This window comes from Carlito syrichta, unplaced genomic scaffold, assembly GCF_000164805.1.
Source record: "Carlito syrichta isolate Samal-C Ts95f unplaced genomic scaffold, Tarsius_syrichta-2.0.1 Scaffold313059, whole genome shotgun sequence".
Lineage (NCBI taxonomy): Eukaryota > Metazoa > Chordata > Mammalia > Primates > Tarsiidae > Carlito > Carlito syrichta.
In genome coordinates this window covers 174,497-192,175 of record NW_007257155.1, presented here as the reverse complement: position 1 = coordinate 192,175, position 17,679 = coordinate 174,497, and the positions used below count along the sequence as shown (strand labels likewise).

Below are 17,679 nucleotides of genomic sequence, written 5' to 3'. Positions count from 1 at the left end.
AAAAAATACAAAAATAAGACAGTCATGGTGGCATGTGCCTATAATCCCAGCTGCTCAGAGGCTGAGGTGGGAGGATTGCCTGAGCCCAGGAGGTTGAGGGCTGTGGTAAGCCGGGGTCATGCCACTGCACTCCAACCTGGGCGGCGGAGTGAGATTTTGTCTTAACAACAATAAAAATGTGTTATTAAATCAGTCATTTTAATACTGTCTGTAGAAATCTTTATTTATTTCCAGATATTTGGTAGGGACTTCATGATCTCACCTACAAGAAAAAATGATAGCCTCCATTGAAGTGGGAGGTTACAATTTTTCTTTTAGGAGAAATGCATGAACAGTTCCACGACGTCATCTCATTTTTAAGTGTCAGTAACACAGAAGTGGACAGACAGGAATGATCATCGCTCTGTGACATATGTGGAAACTGAGACTTACCCTCATTGCTAAGCTGTTAAGCCCATGGTGCGGCCAGGCCGGGAGCCCCAGTTTCTGTCCCGGAAGCCCATACCTTCCCATCACCCCACCTCGCTTCCCTGGATCCTGGCTGAGAGTCAGAGCAGATGTGCACAGCAGGAGAGGACAGACCCCTGCGGGCTCCCAGAAGACTAATTCACAGCACATGTCCTGATGGCCACGGGGCCTTGCCATCTTCACATGGGAGAGAACTTGGAATGCAGAAATGACGTCTTGGTGACCGACCGACACTGACTTGGAGCTTGGAATGTGGACATATTGGAGAGGGAGGCAGCAAACAGTATGTTCTAGAATCTCAAGAGAAAAAGTGCGTGGTGAGGGCAGAAAGGAGGGGGGAGAAGATGTGACAAGTCCCAGAAGTTCCCACGCCCATTGCTCTCCACCCCCCCCCAGGAGCCACCTGGCTGTCCCCAGACACAACTGACAGTGTCTTTTCTTGAGGCTCTTGGGCAAGCTGCCTTTCCATCCAAAATGTCACTTCCCGACACAATGCCTGCCTGCGCATCTCCGCAGCTTCCATTCAGTGCCGCCTTTCAGGGAACACGGGGACTGGAGCCTCTTCACGGGGACTGGAGTCTCTCCTTCCATTCCCACCTCAACCCCTCCCAGGCATTGCCGGAGGGGGAGAGCCAGAGTCTCATATACATGTGGGGGAGACCCACCAGAGAGGGTGCACGGAGAGCCCGACTGCCCTGGCCAGTCCCGGAGCATGTCACCTGACATCCCCAGACCTCAAGTCTCAGTGAGGCTGCACTCACAGCCGGCAGGTGTCAACGGGAGGATGCTCAGGCCCCTTTGGATTTCGTTTTTCAAAGTAAGTGCATGAATTAGTTCATTTTTAATATCCACTCTAGTTCACAACTGTGGCTTAAATATGGAAGGGGCCGGGCTCAGTGGCTCAGCCTGTAATCTCAGCACTTTGGAAGGCCAAGGCAAGTGGATTACCTGAGCCTGAGGGTTCAAGACCCACTCCAGCAACTTGGTGAGACCTCGTCTCTATAATAAACCAAAAATTAGCCGGGCATGGTAGCATGCACCTGTGGTTCCAGCTACTTGGAAGGCTGAGGCGAAAGGATCGCTGGAGCCCAGCAGATCGAGGCTGCGGTGGCCGGGAGCGGCCACTGCACTCCAGTCTGGGTGACAGAGTGAGACTCCAACTCAAAAAAGAAGAGAACAGAAACCAAACACACCATTTTGCCGGGCTCAGTGGCTCAGCCTATAATCCTGTGCTTTGGGAGGCTGAGGTGAGTGGATTACCTGAGCCTGAGGGTTCAAGACCCACTCCAGCAACTTGGTGAGACCTCGTCTCTATAATAAACCAAAAATTAGCCGGGCATGGTAGCATGCACCTGTGGTTCCAGCTACTTGGAAGGCTGAGGCGAAAGGATCGCTGGAGCCCAGCAGATCGAGGCTGCGGTGGCCGGGAGCGGCCACTGCACTCCAGTCTGGGTGACAGAGTGAGACTCCAACTCAAAAAAGAAGAGAACAGAAACCAAACACACCATTTTGCCGGGCTCAGTGGCTCAGCCTATAATCCTGTGCTTTGGGAGGCTGAGGTGAGTGGATTACCTGAGCCTGAGGGTTCAAGACCCACTCCAGCAACTTGGTGAGACCTCGTCTCTATAATAAACCAAAAATTAGCCGGGCATGGTAGCATGCACCTGTGGTTCCAGCTACTTGGAAGGCTGAGGCGAAAGGATCGCTGGAGCCCAGCAGATCGAGGCTGCGGTGGCCGGGAGCGGCCACTGCACTCCAGTCTGGGTGACAGAGTGAGACTCCAACTCAAAAAAGAAGAGAACAGAAACCAAACACACCATTTTGCCGGGCTCAGTGGCTCAGCCTATAATCCTGTGCTTTGGGAGGCTGAGGTGAGTGGATTACCTGAGCCTGAGGGTTCAAGACCCACTCCAGCAACTTGGTGAGACCTCGTCTCTATAATAAACCAAAAATTAGCCGGGCATGGTAGCATGCACCTGTGGTTCCAGCTACTTGGAAGGCTGAGGCGAAAGGATCGCTGGAGCCCAGCAGATCGAGGCTGCGGTGGCCGGGAGCGGCCACTGCACTCCAGTCTGGGTGACAGAGTGAGACTCCAACTCAAAAAAGAAGAGAACAGAAACCAAACACACCATTTTGCCGGGCTCAGTGGCTCAGCCTATAATCCTGTGCTTTGGGAGGCTGAGGTGAGTGGATTACCTGAGCCTGAGGGTTCAAGACCCACTCCAGCAACTTGGTGAGACCTCGTCTCTATAATAAACCAAAAATTAGCCGGGCATGGTAGCATGCACCTGTGGTTCCAGCTACTTGGAAGGCTGAGGCGAAAGGATCGCTGGAGCCCAGCAGATCGAGGCTGCGGTGGCCGGGAGCGGCCACTGCACTCCAGTCTAGGCGACAGAGTGAGACTCCAGCTGAAACAAACAAACAAACAAATATGGAAGGAACCTCTTTTTATGTACAACAAATGTACATAAAAAGTCATGGGAGAAGGTGACCTCAGCTTGTGAAACTTGTGAACATTTCAGCGATCTCGCTCTGGCAAGAACACCCTTAATTCAGCTTTTTCAGATGTTAAGCAAAACTGACAGCCATTTGTGCTGTTTGTTTGAAAAATTTTTTTTGAGTCAAGAATCTTTTTCTAGGTTCAGCTATTTCCTTAATGCAATTACTATTTCTCATGGAATTTCATGCAGAAGTGCTGGGGACATCTAGGGTCTGGGTGTCCGTGGAATGCATCCACATGGCAAGAACTTCAGGAAGGCCAGTGGAACCCTGCCCCATCCAGGGGTTCAGATCTCTTCTGGCCTGGTACTTCCTCTGTGCAATTCTCAGAACATGTGTGTGCACGTTTGCTCATGTGTTCACACCTTTGAACATGTGTGTGCTCATGGCCATATGTATATACACACCTTTGAGCACCTTTGGGTATGTGTTCATGTGAGTTCATGCATACACTCCTGAGCACACACTTTTGAACGCGTGTGTGCATATATGTTTATGCATATATACCTTTGAATATGTGTGTGCAGGGGATACTCATGATACATACATACCTCTAAACATATGTGTGCACATATGCTCATACATATACACCTTTGAATGGGTATGTGCATGTGTGCTCATCATACATACCTTTGAACGTATGTACACTTGTGCTCATGATTCACACACACTTTTGAATGTGAGTGTGCATATGTGCTCGTGCATAGACACTTTGAACATGTGTGTGCACGGGTACTCATGTATATACATTTTGGAATGTATATGCTTGGAATGTATATGCTTTGGAACGTATATGCTCATCATACATACCTTTGAACATGCATAGGCATATATGTATGTACACAGACACCTTTGAATTCGAGTGTTTGGGATGCTCATATGTAGACATCTTTGAATGCGTGTGTGCTCATGGGCTCTTCATATGTACCTTTCACTTCTCACCTTCATTCTTAGAGGAGTTTAAGTAGGGGAGATAAAAGAACACCTTGCGAGTTCACACTGTTGCTTTAGTATGTTTCTTCAGTTGTGTATATTGTTAGAGGAAACCTCCAGCAAGGTTTCCTCTAGTGTGTGGCTGCCACCCCGTGTGGCTGCCCCAGGACAGTGCCTGTGGGTCCTGGGGTCTACCACCCACCTGTATCTCCCAGTCCTGGCAGAGCCGGTGATATGGGGCTGCCCCAGGGTATTTCACCAACTGCTAGAGGTCTCCTTGGCAGGTGTTTTCTGTAACACACGCATTCAGAGCACAAAGCTGCCTTTCTGCAACTCTCCTCAAGACCTTCAGTCACACTGCTCTCAACGTAGGCAAGAGCCTGGGACTGTGAAATGCATCCCCAGGACAGAGGGACAGCCAAGATCCCAGGTCCGGGGTGGGTCCTGCAAGAGGGACCCACGGGGAGTTCAGGAGCCGGCCTGCCGTGGGGCTGACCCAGCCGGGAATGGGAACATGACCTCAGGAGGCAGTGACCACCCTGAGTCTAGAATTCCAGAGGACCCGAGGCTATTGCGGGAGGGATGGAATGGGAGTGGTGTGCACCCTAGACGTTCATTTCTGATGTCAGAGCCAGCATGCCATATCCCAGCAGCCCTTCACCTCTGTGCTTTTGTGTCCTCATGGGGAAGGCAGACATGGCGGGACCTCTTTGTAGGGTGGTGAGTGTTCTAGCAAGTGGATGTGTATCAAGAGCTTAGAACAATGCCTGGTACAAGCGTGATGTGACTGGCAGCTGTTATTATTACCACCACTACTATGCTTATTATGGTTATTGTGATTCTCCTCACTGCCATGATGCAATCCAGTAAGGTCTACACAGTTACGTAGTGGCTAACAAACTTCAGCAGGGTACCTAGCAGCACTGACGTAGTGTTGTCTCATTTTGGGGCAGCAGAGATAACGTCTTTTCCTGTCTCTGGTGAGTGACAAGTACCTGTCTGTACACATGACTACTTTGTACCTTAAAAACGTTTGTGAGGACGACAGCCAGCAGGTTTGGATAAAGATGTTCTCTCACAAGGCCTGAGGCCTCTCAGAGGCTGGGTTTGCAACCCCTCACTGTTCCAAGGTGTGTCCTCCCAGCTATTCAGTCACTGTCTGGTCTTTGATTTAGCCCCGTGATTGTGCTCTGTGGCATCAGTGGATGTGGAGGACGAGGACTCCCATGGAAAATATTCAGGCGCAGTCGCGTGGGCAGGCGTGCTCATGGATGCCTGACGCCCTGAGCTGCAAGGGCAGGTGGGTACCAGCCATCAGCACTGGACCTCATGCTGTGTGTCCTCCCTCCTTAGATGACTACGCGCAGCTGTGCAATATCCCCGTGACGGGACGTCGGCGACCGTATGGACGGGATGCCCTGGTGGACTTCAGCGAACAGTACGCACCAGAAGCTGATCCCTACTTCATCCAAGACCGTAAGCAGAATTCTTCCTATACTTTAAGTTATGGCTGGAGGTTAACCTGTGATTCGCAACATGTGATCCCTGGCAGCTTATTAGAAATGCAGGTTTCAGGACCCACCCTGACCTCCTGATCAGGAAAGCAGGGGTGGGACCCAGCAGTCCGTTTCCCAAGCATTCTGGGCAGTCCCCTAAGAACCCCTGCGTTCGATGGTTAGTCTTGTTGGTGGGGTCACTGTCATGTTTGCTTCCCTTAAATAAAGAAAATGAGGCCAGCCTCTAATCCCACGCTTTGGAAGGCTGAGGCGGTAGGTCGCTTGAGCCCAGGAGTTCAAGACCAGCCTGGGCAACATAAGGAAACCTCATCTCTAGAAAAAATTTTAAAATTCTCCAGGTGTGGTGAAACACACCTGTGGTCCCAGCTACTTGGGAGGCGGAGGCAGGAGGATTGCTTGAGCCCAGGAGTTTGAGGCAGTGGTGAGGAGGCTGGGCTCAGTGGCTCGGCCTGTAATCCCAGCACTTTGGGAGGCGAGTGGATTGCCTGAGCCTGCGGGTTTGAGACCTGCCTGGGCAAGTTGGCAAGACCTGTCTCTACAATAATTCAAAAAATTAGCCAGGCGTGGCAGGGCACACCTGTAGTTCTGGCTACTTAGAATGCTGAGGTGGAAGGATCGCTGGAGCTCAGCAGATTGAGATGCGGTGGTCAGGAGCATGGCACTGCATTCCAGTCTGGGCGACAGAGTGAGACTCCAATTCAAAAAAAAAAAAAAAAAAAGAAGGAAAGAGAGAAAGTGATCTTATTGTTAGAATTCCCACAACAGAATCATTTTTTTTCACTTTAAGTGGTGGTCTCTAATTTGAGAATCAGGATTTCTTAGGGATTCCTTGAGAGCCTGGTTGTATGGTGGCCTTTTTTTACTTACAGAAAAATGACAAATGTTCATTGTACTAGGTTGGTCTTTATGACTGTTTTTGGAGTGAGAGTTTAAAAACAAAAAAGAAACCGGGCTTGGTGGCTCAGACTGTAATCCCGCGCCTTGGGCGGCTGAGGTGAATGGATTGCCTGAGCCCACGGGTTTGAGACCCACCTGGGCAACTTGGCGAGACCTCATCTCTACAATAAATCAAAAAAAAATTAGCCGGGTGTGGTAGTGCGCACCTATAGTTCCAGCTACTTGGAAGGCTGAGGCGGAAGGATCACCGGAGCCCAGCGGGTTGAGGCTGCGGTGGCCGAGAGCGTCCACTGCACTCCAGTCTGGGTGACAGAGTGAGACTCCAACTCAAAAATAAATAAATAAAATAAAATAAATAAAAACAAAAAAGAAATACTCTCTTGGTCAGAAATGGATTTTTAGATTCCAGTCAGGATGCAATTTATTAAGTAAGCGATTACATGTACCAGAGTTGCCTGGATTTGAACACAGGGTTGCTGGGGGATTGGGTGTGTGTATCTGTGACCGTGTCCCCTTTAGGAGGGACATACTGCGTGGGGTGGCCTGCAGACACACGCACAATGCATCCCTGGGAATCGGAGCTTGCAAACACAGAACAATAACTTGAAGTCTGAAAAAGGGGCCCAGGGTGAAGTGTTAGCAGGTCACAGGTTGTCTCACTTCAGGAACAGGAATAGGGGGACCTGGATTCCGGGACCCTTGTTCACACGTCGCCGAGAGAGCCCCTCACTTGTGGAGCTGTGGCCATAATTGTCAAGACAGGGCATCCCCACACACCGAGGAAAACTTTAGGACTTTAGGGATACTATTGAATAACAAAATCCAGTGACGTTCCTCCCTCGGGACCCCATCACCCATGCTCAAGGACAGCTAGCCAGGACCTGGGTTGGAAGGAGCAGCGTGAGATTTGTAACTGTCTTCAGGGGTGATTTCAATTCTGAATCAAGAGAGCCTTTTCTACCTTGCCTTCCCTTATCTGTTTCCTCTCCCCTCCCTTCTTCACTCCCTCCTGACTCCCTCCTATTTTTGTTTGTTTGTTTGTTTGTTTTAATGATGCGGTATATGGTATATCGATCAGCCAAACTAGAGTGCTTTAGACTGTGTTTGAAAGCAGTGTTCAGGGCTGGGCGCAGTGACTCAGGCCTATAATCCCAGCACTTTGGGAGACCGAGGTGAGAGGATTGCCTGAGCCCAGGGGTTCAAGACTAGCCCAGGCAACTTGGTAAGACCTCATCTCTACAATAAATTAAGAAAAATTAGCTGGGCATGGTGGTGCACACCTGTAGCTCCAGCTACTTGGAAGGCTGAGGCGGAAGGATTGCCTGAGCCCAGCAGATCGAGGCTGCGGTGACCGCGAGCGTGCCACTGCACTCCAGCCTGGGTGACAGAGTGAGACTAATGGAAAAAAAAGAAAGAAAGAAAACAGCGCACTGTTCATCCAGCAAGGTTGAATGAGCACACGCCTGTGAGACTCCCACCAGGTCGGGATCATGGCCAGCTACCCTCACCCAGCCGCCTCCCCAACACAACCCTCACCCTGACTTCTAACACCGTAGATCAACCACACTACAGAGGATGCCCCCCAAAATATATACATTTTAAGCAAGAAAAACTATTGAAATTGTCATACTCAGCCGAGCTCGGTGGCTCAGCCTGTAATCCCGCACCTTGGGAGACAGAGGTGAGTGGATTGCCTGAGCCCGCTGGTTCAAGATCCGCCTGGGCAACTTGGTGAGACCTCATCTCTACAATAAATCAAAAAATGAGCCGGGTGTGGTAGCATGTGCCTGTAGTTCCAGCTACTTGGAAGGCTGAGGCGGAAGGATTGCCGGAGCCCAGCAGGTCGAGGCTGCGGTGGCTGGGAGCGGCCACTGCACTCCAGTCTGGGTGACAGAGTGAGACTCTAACTCAAAAAATAAAAAAAATAAAAAAATAAAATGGTAATAATAATTAAATAAATAAATAAATAACTGTATTGAAATTGTCATAATATATACCGATAAAAGATGAACAAGTCACCTTTGACTTCAGCAATGATAGGAGGTGCTCAAAGTGGTTCCCATCCGTATCCAGACACTTCTGATAATGGCAAGGGACTGCAGGCCTTGTTGCTGGGTGAGGGCTCCTGGTCTTCCCTTGTGCACATCACACACAGGACCAGGCGTCTCACACTCATCACGCATGTGTGCAGTTATCAGGCATGTTGGAAGTTCTGTGGCATACTCACACCTCCATTGTCATTGTTCTCCCACAATGTTCTCGAATTTCAAATACCACTTCAAAATGGCCCTGCACTCCTCGAATGACAACCACGCTTCCACCATTTTTTTTTTCTTTTTTGAGTTGGGGTCTCACTCTGTCGCCCATGCTGAAGTGCAGTGGCACACTCACGGCCACTCCAGCATTGACTCTCTGGGCTCAAGTGATTCTTCCACCTCAGCCTTCCGAGTAGCCAGAACTACAGGCGCGCGCGCTACCATACCTGGCTAATTTTTTGATTTTTATTGTAGAGATGAGGTCTCACCAAATTGCCCAGGCTGTTCTCGCATCGCAGGCTCAGACAATGCACTTACCTCGGCCTCCCAAAGTACTAGGATTACAGGCTTGAGCCACCGTGCCCAGGCCCCGCCCCCCTTTTTTTTTTACTGTCCTGCCTGTCTCATGGTGACATTGGCATTCATTTGATGAACGTCATCTTTTGAGCAAATGTCATACTACACATTGCCACTGCCATTCAATTCAACTTTGAAAAGTAATACACAGATAACAGCTCTTAAAATGTGCGTACATTTTTTTGACACCCACCAGTATTTCTTTTCATCAACAGCACGTAGGTGTGCAGAACCTCATGAAAAAGGTCAGGCTGCACTCACAGCTATAGGACCGTGCACCTACGGTATACACACTTCGCTGTATCTGTTATAGATCAGGACACGTTTAGTTCACTAAGAAAAAAAGGGCCGGGCTCGGTGGCTCAGCTTGTAATCCCGCGCCTTTGGGAGGCTGAGGTGAGTGGATTGCCTGAGCCTGCGGGTTTGAGACTCGCCTGGGCAACTTGGCGAGACCTCATCTCTACAAAAAATCAAAAATTAGACGGGCATGGTAGCGTGCGCCTGTCGTTCCAGCTACTTGGAAGGCTGAAGTGGAAGGATGGCCGGAGCCTAGCAGGTCGAGGCTGCGGTGGCCGGGAGCGGCCACTGCACTCGTCTGGGCGACAGAGTGAGACTCCAATTCAAAAAAAAGAAAAGAAAAAAAGGAAGGGAGAAGAAATATTCAGGTTAAAAGAAAACCCAGCTTTTCCCATCAACCTGGGAATACCAGGTTAAGTCTACATGCAACTCTGACAAGGTCCCACAGCTCCTGTGCGTGGCCTCGATCACACCGTAGCTCAGATGCCAGGAATTTCCATGTTGAAACATCTGGCTCGTGTACCTTTTTTTGGTGCTGGCATTGCTTGAAAGCCCCTTTTTAATTTGCTACAAATGTTCAGAAATAAACATGTTGGTGTCACATCAATTTCCTATTTAAAAGCGTAGGAAGTTGAGAAGCGATTCCAAGACCTCCAGCTTTGACGATGTAATGACTTTTAAACTTCTTGCAAAGTTCCAGGGAAATCTCTCACCCTCCCCAGCCAGTGTTGTTCTACCCATCAGCAAGGGTTTTCCTACCCTCAGGTGGATGGTAACGTTAGAAGCAGGTGAGTGAGGTTTCTCACCACCTTATGGTTCACCAGCTCTCACCTTTTGTGAGAGCAGTACCTTAAAGCTGAAATTTTTTTCTATAAAGGGCCAGATAGTAACATGTTTAAGCTGTGCAGGTCACGTGGCCTCTTGCAGCTACTAAAGCAGCCACAGTGTGTCAGCAAATGGGCATGACCATGTTTACAAAATTAAGGGCCGGACATGGTGGCACACACCTGTAATCCCAGCACTTTGGGATGCCAAAGCAGAAGGATTGCTTGAGCCCAGGAGTTTGGTGCCAGACTAGATAACATAGCAAGACCTCGTCTCTATTTAAAAAAAAAAAAAAATTAGCCAGGTGTGGTGGTGCACACCTTTAGTCCCAGTTACTCAGGAGGCTGAGGCAGAAGGATCATCTGAGCCCAGAAAGTCGAGGCTGTGGTGAGCCATGATCGTGCACTCCAGCCTGGGCAACAGAGTGATACCCTGACTCAAAAACTAAATACATGCCAGGCTCGGTGGCTCAGCCTTAATCCCGCACCTTTGGGAGGCTGAGATGAGTGGATTGCCTGAGCCCGCGGGTTCGAGACCCACCTGGGCAACGAGACCTCATCTTTACAATAAATCAAAAAATCAGCCGGGCATGGTAGTACATGCCTGTAATTCCGGCTACTTGGAAGGCTGAGGCGGAAGGATCACCGGAGCCCAGCAGGTCGAGGCTGCAGTGGCCGGAAGCAGCCACTGCACTCCAGTCTGGGCGACAGAGTGAGACTCCAACTCAAAAACAAACAAACAAAAAAACCCAAAAACTAAAACTAAATACATGAGTAGCAGGTCAGATGTGACCAGGGGCTATAGTCTGCTGACCAGTTTTGGAGTCCTGAAAAAAGTATTTTGGGGCATCTACTTGATATGGGGGTGGGGGAGTTTCACGTTTTAATTTTATTATCTATATCATAATAAAATAATTTTTTACATAAAGTCAAAATGATTTTGCTGTGATACATGGGATTTGAAAATATCTTCATAGGTCTGGCTCAGTGACTTAGCCTGTAATCCCAGCACTTTGGGAGATCGAAGCAAGTGGATTGTCTGAGGCTGCGGGTTTGCAACCAGCCCAGGGAACTTGGCAAGACCTTGTCTCTACAATAAATAAATAAATAATGAGAATTAGCTGGGTGTGGTAGCACGTGCCTGTAGTTCCAGTTACTTGGAAGGTTGAAGTGGAAGGATTGCCGGAGCCCAGCAGGTCAACACTGGGTGGCCGTGAGCGTGCCATTGCATTCCAGCCTGGGTGACAGAGTGAGACTCCAACTCAAAAAGAAAAATCTTCATAGATGAAGACCTTTTTTTTGCTTAAAGATACAATTCAGAGTTATAATTAAAGGTACAATTCAGAATTAGGTACACAAGTGGTCATCGTACAGGTGGAATTTGGGTCTCCCATTGTTTTTTTTAAATGCCAATATTCCTTAAACTGGATATCTACTGTCTCTTTTTTTTTTTTCTTTTTTAAGAGACAAAGTCTTGCTATGTTGCCCAGGCTGGTTTTGACCTCCTGGGCTTAAGGGCTCCCATCTCAGCCTCCTGGGACGACAGATGCTGTCACACTGTTGATGACCTGTGGTTATTTTTTTCCCCCTTAAAATTTTTAAATGGGTCTGTCATGGATGTGTTAACTCAATTTTTAAAACACCAAGTGAGACGGGTTGGACCTGCATAAGCGGCGATCCTTGGCCGCCCTCTGCAGCTCTACTGAAGAATGACTTCAAAGGCCAGATACGGAGAAAGTTCTGCCATCGTTTATTTTTTGGAAGCCAGATTGCTGTGCGGTCAAAGAGGAGAAGAGAGGCCACATCGCCATGTGCTTGGGTCACCGTGGGTTCTTACATGCAACTTCCCTTTCTAGAATAAGAACCAGCACCCTTGCTGCCTGGGTAAATGGTTTTATGTGACTAAAGCTCCAGAAACCAGCTCTGAATCAGTTTGAAGGCATCCAACCTACAGGAGTCGAATAAGGGCTTCTTTGTTTCCTTAGAAAAGGACTTGTTTCCTCATTTATCAGGATGTTGTGAGGCCTTTTACTGCTTTTACACTTTGATCCCCTGAGAGCCCTTTGCTTGGTCTCTTTCCATGGCGAAAATAAACAAACAGACTTCACAGGGGAAGGCCAGCCAGACTCCTCAGGTCCCGTGGACTCCAACTGAAAAAGCACTGCCCCCAGCTGGTACCTAGCAAATACATGGGTAGCAGGCCAGATGTGACCCAGGGGCTGTAGCCTGCTCACCTGTTTTGGAGTCCTGAAGAATGTCACTCTTTCTTATATTCGTCCTAATCCTGCAAATTCAGGAACTTTGGAATTTTGGATGGACACTTTCAATAATTAAGAGAAGCCAGAGCCGAGCTCGATGGCTCACTCTGTAATCCCGCACTTTGGGAGACTGAGGTGAGTGGATTGCCTGAGCCCATGGGTTCGAGCCCCGCCTGGGCAACTTGACGAGATGTCATCTCTACAATAAATCAAAAAATCAGCCGGGCATGGTAGCGCATGCCTGTAATTCCGGCTACTCGGAAGGCTGAGGCGGAAGGATCGCCGGAGCCCAGCAGGTCGAGGCTGTGGTGGCTGGGAGCATGCCACTGCACTCCAGCCTGGGTGACAGAGTGAGATTCCAACTCAAAAAAATAAAAGAGAAGCCGGTCGTGGTGACTCAAGTCTGTCATCCCAGCACTGTGGGAGGCGGAGGTGAGAGGATTACCTGAGTCCAGGGGTTCGAACCAGCCCGGGCAACTTGGTGAGACCTGGTCTCTACAATAAATTTTTAAAAAGTAACCGGGCGTGATGGTACTGTGGTTCCAGCTACTTGAAAGGCTGAGGTGGAAGGATAGCCTGAGCCCGAGCTGGTTTCACTGCATTCCGGCCTGGGAGACAGAGTGAGACTCCTATTCAATACATATATACTAATAATGACTAAATAAATAAATAAGATAAATAGTAATAATGAAGAGCAAACAACCTGGGCAATATAGCAGCCCCGTCTCTACAAAAAGAAAAATCAAAAAATTAGCCAGGCTTGGTGGCACACTGCCTGTATTCCTAGCTGCTCAGGGAGGCTGAGGCAGAAGGATCACTTGAGCCTAGGAGTTCAAAGCTGCAGTGAACTAGGACCATGCTACTGCACTCCAACTGGGGCAACAGAGCAAGACCCTGTTCCCATCTCTACAAAAAAACAAAAACCACTCCTGCTTTCTTACTGTATGTAATTTTGAGACAGAGCATCATCATAATTCAAGATGCAGGGCCAATCTGCACATTTGTTATATTTTATGCTTTATTTGGTTGTATTGTGCATCACTTTACAGGAGTACCTGAGTTTGGGTAACTTAAGAAAAGTGGTATATGGGCTCATGGTTCTGCCTGGCACTAGCCTCTGCTCGGCTTCTGGTGAGGTCTCAGGGAGCTTTTCCTTGTGAGGGAAGATGAGGGTGGTGTGTCACATGGTACAGAGGAAGTAAGAGAGAGAGAAGGGAGGTGCCAGGCCCTTTTTTTTTTTCAGTCGGAATCTTACTCTGTCATCCAGGATGGAGTGCAGTGGCACGCTCCCGGCCACCTAAGCCTTGACCTGCAGGGCTCAGGCGACCCTTCCGCCTCAGTCTTCCAAGTAGCCAGAACTACAGGCACGCGCTACTATGCCCGGCTAATTTTTTGATTTATTGTAGAGACAGGATGTAACCATGTTGCCCAGGCTGGTCTCAAACCCACTGGCTCAGGCAGTCCTCTCACCTCGGCCTCCCAAAGTGCTGGGAAAGCCAGGTTCTTTTAAATAGCCAGCTCTCGTGTGAACTATAGAGGGAGAACTCGCTCATGACCATGAGAAAGGCGTGAAGCCATCTTTGAGGTACTCACCCTCGTGATCCAGTCACCTCCCACTAGGCCTCGCCTCCAACACTGGGGACCACACCTCAATGTGAGATCCAGAGGGGACAAACATCTAAACTCTATCAGTTTATTGTTGTTGTTGTTGTTATTTTGAGTTGGAGTCTCACTCTGTCACCCATGCTAGAGTGCAGTGGCCACTCATGGCCACCCCACCGTCAACCTGCTGGGCTCCGGCGATCTTTCCACCTCAGTCTTCCAAGTAGCCACAACTACAGGCACGTGTTACCACGCCTGGCTAATTTTTGATTTATTGTAGAGACGAGGTCTCGCCAAGTTGCCTGGGCTGGTCTCGAACCCGTGGACTCAGGCAATCCCGTCGCCTCGGTCTCCTAAAGTGCTGAGATAACAGGCTGAGCCACCCAACCAGCCAACTTTATCAGTTGTATACAGGTATATATTCAGTGTTGACTTAAATTCTGATGCTAACATCAAGGTGTCTGAAATATATGTAAATACACACGTGCATATACGAGAGGGGACCTAAAAAAACCTGGTTTGAACTATTTTTTGGTGGTCAGGTTCCTTGTGGTCCAGGCTTCCCCCGCCAGGTAAGTGTTCTAGGAATCCATTGGCAGCAGTATACCAGCTAGTGTTGTTGTAAGAGACTACCTTTGGCTTCAGTGAATTTTGGGGGGGAGATTCTTTCAACATGTTTGCCCATTTCCTGATGAATTTACTAGAACACCTGCTCACACCGTGCTGCGTGTTCAGCAGTTTTTTTTTAACCTAAAAACCTTTCCTAGTCACATGATCTCTCCCCGAGCAACTTCTTTTATTTCCCTGGATGAAAAAAGTTCTCAAAGGGAAACGTTTTTGCCATGGTCGAAGAGGTGAAACAAAAAACAGCAGAAGCACCGAAAGGCATCAAAATTGTTTTGAGCAGTGGAAAAAGTGTCTTGCATCAAACGGAGAGTATGTTGAAAGTAACTGAAGTTTAAGCATGTAAGAATAAATACGCATTTTTTTATAAATAAATTTCAGGGTTTTTGGAGTCCCCTTCGTATGTATATAGACTTTTATAAAATGAACCCTAGCCTTAATAGTAATATCGTTTTAACAGACAATGTGTGGGAGGTTGAGATTGTCTGACCTGACTGCTGCCCCTTCCTTTGCAGGCTTTTTGAATAGCTTTGAGGAGTTACAGGCCGAGGAGTGTGGCATCCTCAACGGGTGTGAGAACGGGCGCTGTGTGCGGGTCCAGGAGGGTTACACCTGTGACTGCTTTGACGGGTACCACCTGGACATGGCCAAGATGACCTGTGTTGGTAAGAAGGATGTGTGCCTCATGGGGGAAGCATTCTTCCCCTGGCATTCTCTGTGGCCAGATCTCAGTCACCTGAGTACATCGAAGATGAGTTTCAGACTGGGAGGATGAGAAGAGTCCTGGAAATGTATATTAAATGTATATGAAGGACAGTGTGCATTTACGTGACGCCACTGGACTACACACTTAAAAATGGTTAAAGTGGCAAATCTTAGCTGGGCTTGGTGGTTCAGCCTGTAATCCCGCGCCTTTGGGAGGCTGAGATGAGTAGATTGCCTGAGCCCGTGGGTTCGAGACCCACCTGGGCAGGCGAGACCTCATCTCTACAATAAATCAAAAAATTAGCCAGGCGTGGTAGCGCGCGCCTGTAATTCTGTCTACTCAGAAGGCTGAGGCGGAAGGATCGCCGGAGCCCAGGAGGTCGAGGCTGCGGTGGCCGGGAGCGGCCACTGCACTCCAGTCTGGGTGACAGAGTAAGACTCCAACTCGAAAAATAAATAAATAAATAAAGTGACAAATCTTGTGATCTGTATATTTTGCCACAATTCTTTTTAAAAAGAAGAGTTAATGTCTCATTTAAGAATCAATCAGGCCGGGCTTGGTGGCTCAGCCTGTCCTCCCACCACTTTGGGAGGCCGAGGCAAGTGGATGGCCTGAGCCTATGAGTTTGAAACCAGCCCTGGCAACTTGGTGAGACCTTGTCTCTACAATAAAAGAAAAAATTAGCTGGGTATAGTAGCAGGCGCCGTGATTCTCACTACTTGGAAGGCTGAGGTGGAAGGATTGCCAGAGCCCAGCAGGTTGATGCTGGGGTGGCCGTGAGCGTGCCACTGCACTCCAGCCTGGGTGACAGAGAGAGACTCCAACTCAAAAAAAAAAAAAAAAAAAGAAAAGAAAAGAAAGCAAAAGAATCAATCTACTAGCCAGGTGCAGTGGCTCAAGCCTGTAATCCCAGCACTTGGGGAAGCCAAGGTGAGTGGATTGCCTGAGCCCACAGGTTTGAGACCAGCCTGGGCAACATGGTAATACCTCGGCTCTACAATAAATCAAAAAATTAGCCGGGCATGGTAATGCTTACCTGTAGTTCCAGTTACTTGGAAGGCTGTGGTGAAAGGATCACCAGAACCCAGCAGGTTGACGCTGGGGTGGCCGTGAGTGTACCACTGCACTCCAACCTGGGCGACAGAGTGAGACTCTGCCTCAAAAAAAAAAAATCGATCTACTTAATGAAGATTGAAAGCAAAAAAGTCCATATAGTGTTAAATACAGAGGGAAGGTCAGAGTGTTCCAGGTAATGACTTTGACCCTTTAAAGCTGACTTTTCAACTGTGCAGCATGTAATTATTTCCCTGAACACTTGACACAGCATAAGCAAATGTAGACATCAGGAAAAAATGTAGCTTCCTATCAATCATTTTGGATAAACGTCTCCTACAATCACTCCTCAGGTTGCTCTCCCTCTTATATTGAAAAGAACAGAAAACTGCCAGGATGGTGGCTCATGCTTACAATCCCAGCACTTTGGGAGGCCGAGGCAGGAGGATTGTTTGAGCCCAGGAATTTGAGACCAGCCTGGCAAGCCTCATCTCTACAAAAAATTGGCCGGGCATGGTGGCACACGCCTGTAGTCCTAGCTACTCAGGAAGCTGAGGTGGGAGGATTGCTGGAGCCCAGGATATCGAGGTTGCAGTGGGCTGGGATCACACCACTGCACTCCAGCCTGGGTGACAGAGTGAGACCCCAACTCAGAAAAAAACCAAAACAGGAAATACAGATTTCACCTTCTGTCTAGGACTCAGTGGTGCCATCAGAGCCCATTTGCCTTCTTTGCTACAAAGCCCTTGGCTTGACTTCTTTTTTAAAGTTTTTATTCTCTTTTTCATCTCCCTCCTGTAGCAGTCCCTTTGCCTACTTGGGATTTATCCATTTTAATCTGTGGGTCTGGACAATAGGTCACCCAGGTTCTCACAGATGTTTCCAGAGCCTGTGTGGCTCTCACGTGGAAAGTTCCAAGGCTGAAACCGAAGACTTTGGAGACAAGAGGCTTCTGGCGAGCTCACTTCCTCATCTGAGTCCGCTTGACAGATCTAGCCGTCCTTCCACACACCTGCAGGAAGGAATTTAGAAGTCATACAATCCCTCCAGCTTTTTCTTATAGTTTGACCAGAAAATGCCCATGTGGTGCTAAATAACAAGGAAAGACATTCCAGAACCTCCCTGAGAATCTACCTCTGCAGTACCTAAAAAGTCATCTTCATCTTGCTTGGGATTGAAACAGACAGATTCAAATTCCTGGGCTCAAAGTTCTTATAGGTATGAGCCCCCAGCCTGGCAGTTTTCTGATCTTTTTTTTTTTTTTTTGAGTTGGAGTCTCACTCTGTCGCCCAGACTGGAGTAGCTCCCGGCCACAGCAGCCTCGACCTCCTGGGCTCCGGCGATCCTTCCGCCTTGGCCTTCCGAGTAGCTGGAACTACAGGCGTGCGC

At 48.7% G+C, this 17,679-nt stretch overlaps 1 protein-coding gene across 1 annotated transcript in view; it reads left to right on the top strand.

The window, feature by feature from the left end:
* LOC103272653 (latent-transforming growth factor beta-binding protein 1) overlaps positions 1 to 17,679 on the top strand; it is a gene marked incomplete at its 5' end in the record, with an annotated part of 107,067 nt that overhangs the window by 88,392 nt on the left and 996 nt on the right. The window contains 2 exons of the mRNA XM_008070131.2: positions 5,254 to 5,376; positions 15,047 to 15,196. Of these exons, the coding sequence (XP_008068322.2) occupies positions 5,254 to 5,376; positions 15,047 to 15,196 (273 nt within the window). The remainder of the gene's footprint in view (positions 1 to 5,253; positions 5,377 to 15,046; positions 15,197 to 17,679) is intronic.